The 13,026-nt window shown below is 47.3% G+C and overlaps 1 protein-coding gene across 3 annotated transcripts in view; it reads right to left on the bottom strand.

Annotated features, from left to right (window-relative positions):
* The window catches only part of LOC147105581 (serine/threonine-protein kinase 33-like), a 149,215-nt gene extending 139,834 nt beyond the window's left edge, over window positions 1–9,381 (bottom strand). Inside the window, exons 1-2 of one of the 3 annotated variants that reach the window (XM_086010064.1) lie at window positions 9,169–9,381; window positions 2,555–2,674 (exon numbers count right to left, since the gene is read on the bottom strand). In XM_086010064.1, coding sequence (XP_085866190.1) covers window positions 2,555–2,635 — 81 coding nt within the window. In that variant the 5' untranslated portion in view covers window positions 2,636–2,674; window positions 9,169–9,381. Of the gene's footprint in view, window positions 1–2,554; window positions 2,675–3,535; window positions 3,598–9,168 lie in introns of those variants that run through there. The other 2 variants (XM_086010065.1, XM_086010066.1) reach the window with 2 other exon arrangements.
* Window positions 9,382–13,026: the final 3,645 nt, after the last annotated feature.

Genomic DNA, 13,026 nt, shown 5'->3' with positions numbered 1-13,026 from the left:
AATTCGGTAAGAGTACCAAGGAATATGGATCAAAGGTGGTAACCGGAGTTGAGGTACAGATCAGCCATGATCTAAATGAATGGCGGAACAGGCTTGAGGGGCTGAATGACCTACTCCTGTTCCTACCTTCCTCTCCTTTCCCTTAACAGCAGCCTTGGATGTCATAATCAGAAATCTTTTAGAACATTAATGGCACTCAATGTTATTAGTCTAATGAACATTTTGGTGTGTTGTGTACTGGAATAAGACACAGAATGATTAAAGTATGAACAGTGGTTTAATTAGCTCTCTGTCTGCAATGCAGCACACAACACTCTGGGTAATGCAAAATAATAATCATTAGTGGACAGCACAAAATAATTGAGATGCAGTCGTTATTTAGTTTGATCTGTCAGATTCACTCTAGGAATGCAGGCTTTTATTATCTATAAATATCAGCCCTCTTGACCAATTGGATTGTTGCTTGACAATAATATATCTGTTGAGTAGTATTGTTATCTGCATTAATTGCATAATAGAGAGAGGATACAGTGATAGGTTTTCAGTACAATTTTTGTTCCCAAAGTGATGATGATCCGATTACTACGGCAAGTGATTGAGCACAGCACAAAGCACGGGTAGTGGCGAGGAATATTTTTCTTCCATCTGTGAATTGGCCCTGGTCAATTCTCCCCTCACTTCATTGTCACTTCAATTTTATTCAGTGCTGTGCGTTAAAGCTGTTCTACTCTGCTTCGGGCGCACCCAGCCTGGGTCACTGGGTGGAAATCAGGAGCAGGGACCCTGGTCGATTTTCCTTTCCCTAACCCAGGAGTGCTCAGGTCAATTGTTGCTTCCTCACCATCTTCGATAAGCCAACTCAGCACAGACTAGGGATGAAGCCTAGGACCTTCCTGACCTGTGTGGTTCAGTAGCTCACTAGGTAAACTTGCTGAGCCATTAGGGGAGCCTGAAATCATGTTTTGCTTTCCTTCAGTTTTTACTTATCCGCTTCGGAAAGTGATGTCTCATTCTCGCATGGAGCTCCACGGACAGCCCTTTGGTTCCAAGCCGAACATCCATTCCTCACAAGTGAGCGCAGCAGTGCGTGTTGGCAGGCTTTTCATCATTGGTGGGCCGGAAGGGAATCATAGATGGAGCACAGTCCTGTTCTGATGTGTGTGCTTTGAGCAGTGGTCACTGCATTTTAATTAGCAGCGGGTACAATAGCTAATTTGCACCTCTCGAGCTCATGAACTTGAAGATAACTCATTGCACTCCACTGCTACCGCCAGAGGTTGGCCACTGCAAGCTTAGCATCACGCTGCAGCGATTTCATGTTTGTACTGATGCTAAACTGGCAGTGTAAATATGGAGTCCTGAACAAACAGAGCGAGATTACGGAGCCACAGCACCCTCACACCTCTCGATCTTTTGGGCACTTTGTAAAACCCGACTAACCTCCGACTAAATGATTACAGAGGGAAGCGGGGGGTATTCTCCCCTTGCCACACTCTAAACCATTTATTTTTAACTGTGGAAAGAAAGTTGGCCATCCTTGTATCCAGGCAGCGCACAGCTCTCTCACAGGCAGGACTGTTACAGTTCCAATCAGGCAACGTGAAGATGGCTCTACCAGGCTGGGACTCGAATTAGAGCTGCCAGTCTCAGACCAGTACTTGCAGAGAAACTGAACCCTAACAACACAGAACAATTTTGAACCTGGCCTGTATGCTTCAGGACCATGCCATTTACCTGCCAACATTATATCTACGCAAGGTAAGACAAAAGGAGATTTGAACTGTCTGGGTGAACTTACTGTTAGGGTTTTTTTGTTATTTTCTTATCATATGGTTCATAGAATCATAGAATTATACAGCACAGAAGGAGGTCATTCAGCCCATCGCACCCATGCTGGCTTTTTGAAAGAGCTATCCAATTAGTCCCACTCTCCTGCTCTCTCCCCATAGCCCTGTAAATTTTCCTTTTCAAGTATATATCCTATTCCCTTTTGAAAGTTACTATTGCATCTGCTTCCAGCATCCTTTCAGGCAGCGCATTCCAGATCACAACAACTTGTCATGTAAAAGAATTTCTCTTCATCTGTCCTCTGGTTCTTTTACCAATTATCTTATTTACCCTCCCACCAGTGGAAACAGTTTCTCCCTATTTATTATTCTAATAAAACCCTCAATTTTTGAGTTTTCATTTTTGAAACCTTACGCTTGAGGGGGAAGGCCTTTGTTGAAGCGGCAATTTTATATCTTCAGCTAAGGAACACACAGAAGCTTATTGCTTATCTGCAATCCTCTGTGATCCTGAATTCCAGAGAGCTTGAAGGTATGTTAAACATGGAAGAGTTGTTGTGCACTTTGTGTGTGCAGCTTAAATCAGACCTCACCATATGGTAAGCTCACCATATTCTACATCTGTCCCATGACAAGGAATATCCAATGTGTGTTATGAAATTACACTTTATCCTTCCTGGTGGGAATTACTGTGATAGTGCAGGTGACAGTGTTCATGAACCCTGAGATATTTTAAAAAGTAAACAGAAAGATGTAAAGCCCCCTACCTTGATAACAGACTCATCTTCTATCCTTGTATGAGGTACAGTGATCTCCGCACTGTTGGAAGAAACTCGCTGAAAAGCCATTTTTGCATATGGAAAATCTAGTCCCTGTTCAACTGTCACCTTTTAATGAAAAAAGGAGATGGTACAGAATATATTATTTAGCATTCATTAGGCGTTGCGCTGCATTTATATCAGAGATGTCCATCGTACAGCCCTAGGACCACATGCAACCTCTGAACCCTGGAAATCTAGCCCTTGACGCCCAAGCAGCTCAAGCCTATTGGTGCTTAGACTTATTCGCTGGTTTGTCCTGTTTGATTTGTAAGGGCCATGTAGGTATGGGAAGGACTGTTCTTAGCAATGTTGCCTCATTTGTGAGAAAGTTCTAAATCAGAACACTAGGATCTGTTAGTATCAGCAACTTGAGATGTCTGCAAATCAATGGGAACATAGATTTAAACTTAACACATGCCCTCCCCCCGCCCCCCAAGCATTCTTGGTACACACCTATATGGCCCAGAGACAAAAGGTTGGACACCCCTGATTGATATGATTTTATATTTTGAATATGCAAGCAATGTTTATGTGAGGTAATGAGGATAGATAGATAGTTTATTCCTCGTTAGTGTTACATCAACCATTATAAATATCCCAGCCTCGCAGTATGGAACATGTGGGGTTTTATCCGATCCAATTCAAAGGTTGGGCAATGATTTGAGCTCAGTGGGTGACGCACCATGTGCTGTGTTCCTCAGCCATACAGATGAAGAAGGTCCAAGGATTGATCCCTGGATTAGCTAATCTTAGCTGGGACATTGCTGGGACATCCCTGGGAGAACAATCGGCTGGGGCCCCTCCCTTGATTGTGAGCCAATGAATCCACTGGAAGAGCGCATGTATGTCTTGGCTTGGCTCTACTGCCCTCCACCTCCACCCACCCCATAATCAAATAGTTTCCCCACGTTCACTGTTTAGACTCACATGAAGTCTATCCGTTTGGATGTGGTACCAGAGGGCTGTTGGTGTCCTTAAAAGTGCACACAACTTTGAGTCACCAGCTACAGGAAAGAATGGATAAGGGTAGAAATGTGCATTAATTGCATGTGTTGCATTAAAGCTGCTCCTGTATATCTGATGAGGATAACTTCACACATGCTCTGTTTGCAGAGTCTTGCTTCATATACTAATCTTACATTGAAATATTGGAGAAAAAAAGTAGGTTATAGAACTAAATGGCCTAGAAATTCAGTATCGCCATGTTTGGGGCGCTACAGCTGGGCGTTCGCTAAATTTAGTGCCCGGCGCAACTTAGCGCCACCTTCGCCGAAATTGAGTTGCATTGCCCCAAGAGGTTGCTGCTGCGCTAAAGCAGGCGGTGCAAGACTATCATAAGGCGCTAAACCGGCGAGCCGAGGTGCTAACACCGAGGGCGGGCGCAGCGCAGGTGCGGCGAGTTGTTGATTGAAGGCAGACATGCTGGCGCCGGTCAGCTCTTAAAGGGGGAGGGTGGAATTGTTTGGCTGCGACGCCCTGCACACTGCAGCCCTGAAGCAAGGCCTGACCATTGCTGGATCATCATTTCTATGCCCAGGATCATGCAGAAGGCTAGGGAGCGAGCAGAGCGCTTCAGCGAGGGTGCCCTGAGGCTACTGGTTGGCGCAGTAGAGCGCAGGCGACCTGTCCTCTTCCCTGACAGTGGGAGGAGGCCGCTTCCCAGCGAATACCGAAAAGCCTGGAGGGAGGTGGCAAACAGGGTGACCACCAACAGCATGGTTGGCAGGACTCCACTTCAATGCAGGAAAAAGTTCAACGACCTCACTTGGGTTGTCAGGGTGAGTACCCTTTCCACTATCCTGTTCATCCCTGCATGTGCACCTCAGTTTCTGGCCAAAGGGACCTGAAAGCCCCAGTGCCCAGCCCTCATCCAAGAGCTATGGGACTCTCATGAAAACCACTTGCACATTCACCACTTGACACACTGTCAGGGCTATTCCACTATGGGAGGCAGTGCAGGCAAGGTGAGGGCTTGACACCGTCAGGGCTATTCCACCATGGGAGGCAGTGCAGGCAAGATCCGGGCTTGACACCGTCAGGGCTATTCCACCATGGGAGGCAGTGCAGGCAAGATCAGGGCTTGACACTGTCAGGGCTATTCCACCATGGGAGGCAGTGCAGGCAAGATGAGGGCTTGACACTGTCAGGGCTATTCCACCATGGGAGGCAGTGCAGGCAAGATGAGGGCTTGACACTGTCAGGGCTATTCCACCATGGGGGGCAGTGCAGGCAAGATGAGGGCTTGACACTGTCAGGGCTATTCCACCATGGGAGGCAGTGCAGGCAAGATCAGGGCTTGACACTGTACTTAGAGGCCGTCCTTTCTCTTGCAGGGCAAGCTGGCCCACAATCGCAGGCAGCAGCAACGGACCAGGGGAGGCCATTCTGACCTCAAAGAGCTCAGCGACCTGGAGCAGCTTGTGGAGCGCATTATGGCAGGCCGGCTGATTGGCCCCGTTGCCAGTGGAGATGCCGACCCTATTCTGGACAGCAATGGTAAGGTCATCACCTTTTTGACCTCTCTCTTTCCACTTGTGCCTCACACCAGCATCCTTTGCCACTATCGAACCAATGCAGTGCATAGCAGCACTCATGCCTCCCTTGCTGCCGCCCTGTCCTCACTCTAAAGCAACTCTTGTGCCTCCCTGCTTTCAGATGCTGAATCGCCAGGTGAGGAGGCGGGCCCTCAAGCTGCCACTGTCAGTGATTCTCAATTCGAGGAGGAGGAAGAGGAAGCCAGCCCATCAGTGCCACCCTCAGCCGAGGCAGCCCATGGCCATGATGGGGACACGTCTTCCATGGAGGGGAGCAGGGGGGAAGGGTCTGAGGAGAGTGAAGCTCCGGGGCCCAGCGGGCTGCAGCAACACGGGAGGGGTGGGGAAGCTCGGCGGCCTTCTCCCCAGAGGGTGAGTGCGGCCTCCAGTCCTGCTACAGTGAGCACAGAGGAGGTGCGGCTCCTTGGTGAAATGGGCGCCCAGGCTGATCGCAGGCACACTGAGCTCATGGCTGTAGTGGCAAGGATGCCTGACTCCATAGAGTCACTGGCAAGGAGTGCTCAGGAATTTGGGGCAGCACAGCCCAGGAGTCTGCAAGAATTCAGTGCAGCACAGGCAAGGAGTCTGCAGGACTTCGCTGCATCACAGGCGGCTTCCAGCCAAGTGCTCAGTCGTGCCGTGCATTCACTGGCTGGTCTGATGCAGACACAGATCAGGGCCACATGGGCACTCACTGCTGCCACCCTCGCTGGATCGGCCAGGCATCGCCGGGGCCCTCGCCGCGCCGCAGCAGCCCAGCAGTCTGTGCTTCAGCAGATTGCTGCGCATGCTGCAGTGCTGGCCCGTGCGAGTGCCAGTGTATCAGCCGACCAGGGAGTGCCTGTGCTCTGTCAGGTTGGCAGCATTCCTGCAGCCAACACTGTCACTCCTCCACTGCAGCTGCCACCACCTGTAGGACAGACTGCTGCCGCCCAAGCAGAGTTGGAGCAGTCAGCAGCCGGGCCCTCCAGGCCCAGAGCTGGTCCAGGCCGTCCCCCAAGGGCATCTGGCGTCTCACCATCTGACCCTCAGCAGCCTTCCCCCAGCCTTGCTGCAGCCACTGGGGTCCCATTGAGGAGGAGCTGCAGGGCGGGAAGGGGCCATTCACGGAAGCGAGGCGGATCACCCTCAAAGGGGAAAAAGTAGAAGGTGTGGCCAAATGTTTTTTTTATATATGAAGGCCGAGACTGTTGTGTTTGTTTTTTATATGAAGGCCGAGGTTCATGGTCATTTTTGTTTAACTTTTTTTCATTTTCTGAAGGTTGTGAGAGCCAGTTATGTCTCTGACTGTTTTTTGGGGGGTTTATCTGAATGAGTTTGTCATGTGGGAAGGGCACAGAGTTTGCACAGTAAAAAAATTTCTTTAATCACATTATCCATGTTTGCACTTTGAACTATTTGTTGCCTAGACCGGCTGAGGGCTTGCGGAGCGGCTCCATTCATGTTCTTTCATTGGCACAAGCCATTCCCTGAGAGGGGGCCTGGAACCGAGTTGCAATAAACCACCGACAGATGGCCCTTGCACTTTGTGCCTCCCTCCCGTCTTGGTGATCCTCCTCCTCCTCCTCTGGTGGTCCTCCAATGTCTGCTGGCAGTGGCTGAGTCCTGAGGATAGCCAGGTTGTGCAGCATGCAGCACACTACAATGAAATAGGAGACTCGCTCAGGCGAGTACTGTAGGGCTCCTCCGGAACGGCCCAGACAGCGGAACCGTTGCTTGAGCACGCCGATTGTGTGCTCAATGATGTTCCTGGTAGCTTGATGGCTGTCATTGTATCGCTCTTCAGCAGGGGTGCTGGGCGCACGAAGCGGGGTCATCAGCCAGGTGCACAAAGGATAGCCTTTGTCCCCGAGAAGCCATCCTCGTGGGTGAGCCTGGGCTTCGAAAATGTCTGCCACAGAAGTCTGGCGCAGGATGAAGGCATCGTGGCTGCTGCCTGGAAAGCGGGCATTGACAGCTAGTATGAGCTGCCTGTAGTCACACACCAACTGGACGTTGAGCGAATGGTAGCCCTTCCAGTTGCGGTAATCCTCGGCATTCTCTAGAGGTGCCCGCAAAGCCACATGCGTGCAGTCAATGGCGCCCTGGACCATGGGAAAGCCCGCTATTCCTCCAAATCCCATTGCACGCTCTTGCTGCTTTGGTTGCTTTGCGCCTCTCGTTAGCGCCCGCTTAGGACGCTAATGGGGCACAAAGCAACTAGCGCCCAGGCGTGGCGCCGCCCACACCTCCCGCGAAATTCAGCGGGAGGTTAGCGGCGGCGCTAACCGGTAGTGTCCCACGGTGCTGCACCGCCAGCGATGACATCATCGCCATGCGCAGCGCCCCGCTCGCTCCCTGGCTGCGATCTTCGGGAGCGCCCCCTGACTTACCGCCGGATGCTATGTCCGACGGGGTCAGGGGGGCCTGCCTGCGGCCGGGGAGGCGCAATTTAAAGGCGAGGTGCGGGGCGGCCATTTTTGTTGCTGGCCGCCTACCAGCACCTGCCTGCGCTCCTGTCTCCGGCCTCCTGAAACGCCCCCCCCCCCGCCCCCGCGGACTGTCGGCTGCACTCCAAGAGCTCGGCACTTCTCTTGCGTGCCGGGCTCTTTTGCCGGCACGCCGATCCCTGGGAGCCCAGCTGGGCCCCGGGTCACGTTGCGCAAGGCCCCTCCCCTTTAAGAAGGGGAGGAAGGCCTGCAGTGCATGGGGCACTTCCAGTAGCGCCCCGCTTCCCTCTTGGGGCACTACCACTCAATTCACAGCGCGGGGGCGCTAATTTTTCCGGGGCGCTAAAAGTAGTGCCCCAGCGAAGTTGGCGCTACTCAATTTTTAGCCCACTGTCTTTAAGCCACAAAACTCAGACATACACAGTGACGTAATAAAGACTTGGTTGTACATAAGCAAGGCTTTAATCGACTTGTAACAAAACATGGAGGTCTAGTTAGTAGTCACTGGCTTCCTGTTTCCAGACTGTCTCTGGCCAAGGTGGGCCCACGCCCGAGTATTTATACTCCTCGGGCGCCGCCCTCAGCTGGCCGTTCAGTAGTACTTCTTGAGTTACTTCTTGTAGAAGTTGCGATTTATGACACACAGTAAGATTGATTATTTCTCACCGAGTAATTACATGATATTCTCCTGGTGGTGCTGTGATCTATCTAGTGAAGAGGGAACCCATATAGCCTATTGACTATGGATAAAACAACATTGAGGTTAGTTGTTAGGATGGAGAACCTGTCCTGATTACAGTCTGTTCCATTCCAATGAAGGCAGAGAAAACTGATCGAGCAGGGAGAGAGCCGAGGAAGAAGAGAAAGGGTCAGAATAGTTGGAAATTAGGTAGTTGGATGGTTTGATGCTTTAGAACAGTTGGGAGATTTCCTCTGTGCGCTATATATAATGAGATGACAGGGAACGAGCAGCTAATAAAGATGGACGTACTGGAACCAGGGAAGGTGGACCCAAGGCATAGTCGTATACCAGTAATGTTTTGTACAAATGAATAGAAATAGAAAGGAAAATGTTACTTTTTTTAAACTATACTACATTTAAAAAATACAGAGTGATCTTGTAATTGCCATATGCCAGTTTCGTTTTCGCAGTCAAACTCTAAATTTAGTACTGCAGTATATGTAAAATGTTTAAATAACTCAGTCTCAAAAGACAACTGCCCTTTCTGAATTACTAGCACACAACTAAGATGTTCCAATAATTTGTTCCATCATAATACTGTTATTATGTCAAATACTCTGTATTTGTTTTAAATAAAGCAATTATGTCTCGGATAGATTTAACTCTGTCGCCCAACCACAAGTTCGATAGCTCGCATTGTACCTGTGCAGTTCACAAACATATCCTGTCTGTGTGCTACATGAACAGCATTTAGAAAGATACGCTCCAAAGCTTTTTACAGTCAAGATTTCAAAGGGAAAAGGTAATTACAACTCAGCTTCGTAGCAACCAGAATTGTCTGCTTTCACAGTATAAGGAAGAATAATAGGATGATGTGGAAACATTATATAAACATGAGGATCTGAAAATACTTACACTGTTGACATTTTGAGATCAGCATAAAAAAAATCTCTTACATCTTCATTTCTTTCTGATAATGAGTTCCCATAAGTATATCATTCTGAACTGCCACACGGCAAAACATAACTCTAAAAATGTATTTCCAGTCACCCAACTGAGAAGCTGGCTCTAATCACCTTAGTCCTTCATTCTGGTCATATTTCTGTGGAATTTTCTATTCAATCTGCTCAGAGGCTTTCTTTTTATAGAAACCTAATACTTTCTTGCCTCACAACCTGTTTCACGTTGCATAGTAACGTCCGATGTGGCTCATGTGTATTATGCTTCCACAAGTGAAGTCTTTGTTACAGTTTATGTAATGAAACCACCAAAAGAACTGACCTACCTACCAATCGCCAGCTCACATCTAGAACCTTGCCAGAATTCTTCAGGGGAAAATCCAATAGTTACATTCTGTAAACAACTCATTTCTACTTTCTTTATAGCCAGTTAGCACGTTTAATTTACAAGTTTAATTTATTCATTAGCACCGTTGATCACCTCGAGAGCTTTATCCCCATTTAGTTCTTCCAGTTCCTTTGAGAGTTAAATGGTGTTCTCAGAAATGTCTGGCTGACAAATGGTGTTGGCCATAGAGGCCACCACCATTTCAATGCATTAAAAAAAAACTATTTCTAGTCTGTGATCCGCCCTGGAATTAGACGTGGAATTGAATTCCTCCTTCCATGTGATTTCATAGTGGCTGCTTTTTATGGTATGGTAACATATTGTAAATGATTGGCATCTCTGAACTAGTTAAAATATTGCGAGTGGGAAAATGATCGCAGGTTTGCTCACTGCCACAGTTTATCAGCTGTAAATTCCTGAGAACAATGCCCCTTTAAATCACAAGCTGATGTGATCATGGCTTAGTGGCGATCAGTAATGCCAAGGAATAGGTTAAAATATATGCTGGACTGCAACTGCTCCCTTTAACTGAAGGGGCTATGAAATTAAGCTCACAAAAGCATGCAATCATTATGTTCATACAGGGGAGGCTGTGATATAGCAAACTGGATTTTAATTTTTAACATCTGTGTCATTAAATGGAAGTGATTTTTTTTAAGCGAGGGTAGTAGTTAAACAGCTTGAACTCTTCGCAACGAGAACAATTACACCTGCTTTATTGGTTAATATCAATCACTGTCATGAACTTGATAAATTGTTCTTTGTGTACGTGTTTTTTTAATGTTGGGTCTAGATATCCTTCTGGAAATATAACAATGTGATCCAAAGTTTCATCAAGGGGTCTCAATTTGCAAATGTAATGAGCATTTACTGATGCACTCTTAAAAAAAACAGCAGGAAAAGAAGGTGTTGTGAGACAATTGCTGCTGACTGCACTTTGACCTTTGAATTTGTTCACTAATAAGGAGATGGCCTGAGAAGGTGCCCAGCGAAATGAGTTTTGTGCAAGAAGTTTATTGTAAAACTATACCTGTATAAATATTCACTAGCTTTGCTTTTTATAGTTTGAGATATGAAACCGAAGGCAAAAATCTTGGCAGACCAGCATGTGTGTTTTGCACATGTAACTTTCCCTGAAGGCATATTGGGTGACATTTAAGAACGATGCATTTGCCAAGCAAGCTGTCTTAGATTCTCTTTCATCACAAGGTGCCCTGTTTGGTTAGCATTATGCAGTGAATGCCAAGTGGGCACTACAAATACGGTTACGTCAGTCTGTATATCTCAACAAACTCTCACTGGAACCATCATCACTGCAAGTAAGGCCAGGCTGTTAAGAATAAAGAAGTTTTATACACTCTCAGAGCCTGGTGGTGAGTAACTGTCCCAGCAAATGTAAAAAGAATCTATAATATCATTGACCTCGCAAAAAAATAAAAATTCTACATATGGTTTCATCAATTTGGTACAGCTGAACATTGTCTGATCCAAGAACTACCATCATAAGAAATAGGAGTAGGAGTGTAAAGTCTGTGGGTTGTACTGTTAATAACGACACAGACTTCAGGAGTAACAAACAAACAGGTCTTTACTATTCGAAGGTCAGGGCGAATCTGCCCCAGCAATCCTGCCACAACACTTATATACTGGTGTGGTCACTGTCGGTATTACAGTATACAGAAGCCAAACAAGTAGTGCCACACCTAAAGTAGTTCTCTTAAAGGTGAACGGTTACATACAATAGTTTCCTTAAAGGTAGACGGGTACATACACTACAATCCTCCCTTTTTAGCTTATTACTTACAGAGTCCCATTAACATACATATCTTCAACTTCATATAAAACACTTTACAGATATTATCTCGGTGGGAAACAGTTCACAAAGTCAGTCTCTGCGGGAACAGTTCACAGATTCAGTCTCCGATCTTGACTTGGTCCGAACAACATCTCTTTGGTGTAGCCGGTTCACATGGATAGTGTGACTCCTCCATAGCCTTTTCCTTGACGTAACAGCTTGAACTTTCGTCCTGTTGAACCGGCAGTGCCGACTTTTATAACCAACTGGCTGTCTTGATAATTTCCCACTTTTCAACTAATTTAGCTCCTTTCGTAGGTCCCCTCCTGAGCTGGTAGAAGTGATAATATTTTAGATAGTTATTGTCTTCTGCCTCTTCTTTTTCTTTTCTGCCTTTTTGAGACTCTCGGGGCTCCTTTCTCGGCTGCCAGCTGTAGCGCCACCAACTCTCTATGTTCCTTAGACCTTAAGTGTTTCATCCTGATTTCAGCACTTTGGGAGTTTTCCTCACAAACTGGGCAGACCAGATCCTCGTAATATTCAGTGTCACTCAACAGGTCATGGTAATATTCGGGGTCGTCCTGAGTTAGGCCAGCGAGACGGCCTTCTACTTCCTCCTTACCCATCTGGACGTTAGCCGACTGTGGTTCCTTCCCTAGACATCTTTCTTGAAAAGACTTCCTCATACATTCATATTCATCACGCTCTTCCTGGGTTGTCTGCCATTCCTTCACTACTGTCCTCATTTGTGAGTTCAATACCTTCCCTTCCATCGGGGATTGCGTTATCCGGCTATTTACTCCTTCTACTGGAGTAGCTGTTTCCCCATTCTTCTGTTCAATTTGACGTAATTCAGCGTCCTTTTGGCATCCTTGTAAAAGCTGTGTTGCCACCTCAGCTATCTCCATCCCTTTTGGAAGCTCCGAATTCCTTCCCTTTGAAGCCTGAAGCTCGTGTTCCCCTTGTGGAGTCTTGTCACTCCGCCTGTGAAGGAGTTGGCTGGTCATTAACTCTTCCCCGGGGACACTGTGGATCAGCTTCTTCTCTATTTCATCCACCTTTCCCTCTGGTGCTTGGGTTTTAAGCACTCGAAGAAGCTGCGCCTTGATGCTCTCTAGCTCCAGTTCAGGGGCCATTCTTCCAGTCTCTGTTTCTCTTCCAGTTGCCTTTCCTTCCACTGCCCGGATTCCCAGTTGACTATGTTCTTCAAGTTGTTGAACCCTGGTCATTTCCGCCTCATATTTGTCTTGGGTTTCCTTCAGTACTTTTATGAGTTCTTGAACCTCTTGGATTCCATGTTCTGCCATGTCTTCCACCTCCAATTTTTCATCGATGGATGGAATCTCTACCGATGAGTCTGTCTTGGCCTGGAGCTCCTCAAACATTTCCTGCATCCTTTGGACTTCTTGCTCATGTTCAACCTTTAGTTGCTCATATGCTTTCACTAAAACTAGCTTTTCGGAGGTTGCCGAGTTAACCCCCTCCAGAATTGTAGCCTGGGCCTGTTCATACTGTTCTTTCAACTTCTTACACTCTGCTTGTAAGGAGTCGTAGAGAGGAACTGGGATAAAATCCTGGCTGCCTGAAGATTCCTCTTCACTTGCTTCGTTCTGCAAATATTCTAACTCTTG

The sequence above is a fragment of the Somniosus microcephalus genome, chromosome 17 (genome assembly GCF_052327205.1).
Source record: "Somniosus microcephalus isolate GS21.2 chromosome 17, FLI_Smic_1.0, whole genome shotgun sequence".
Taxonomy (NCBI): domain Eukaryota; kingdom Metazoa; phylum Chordata; class Chondrichthyes; order Squaliformes; family Somniosidae; genus Somniosus; species Somniosus microcephalus.
The sequence above is the reverse complement of the archived record's forward strand: the minus strand, read 5'-3'. Positions and strand labels throughout refer to the sequence as shown.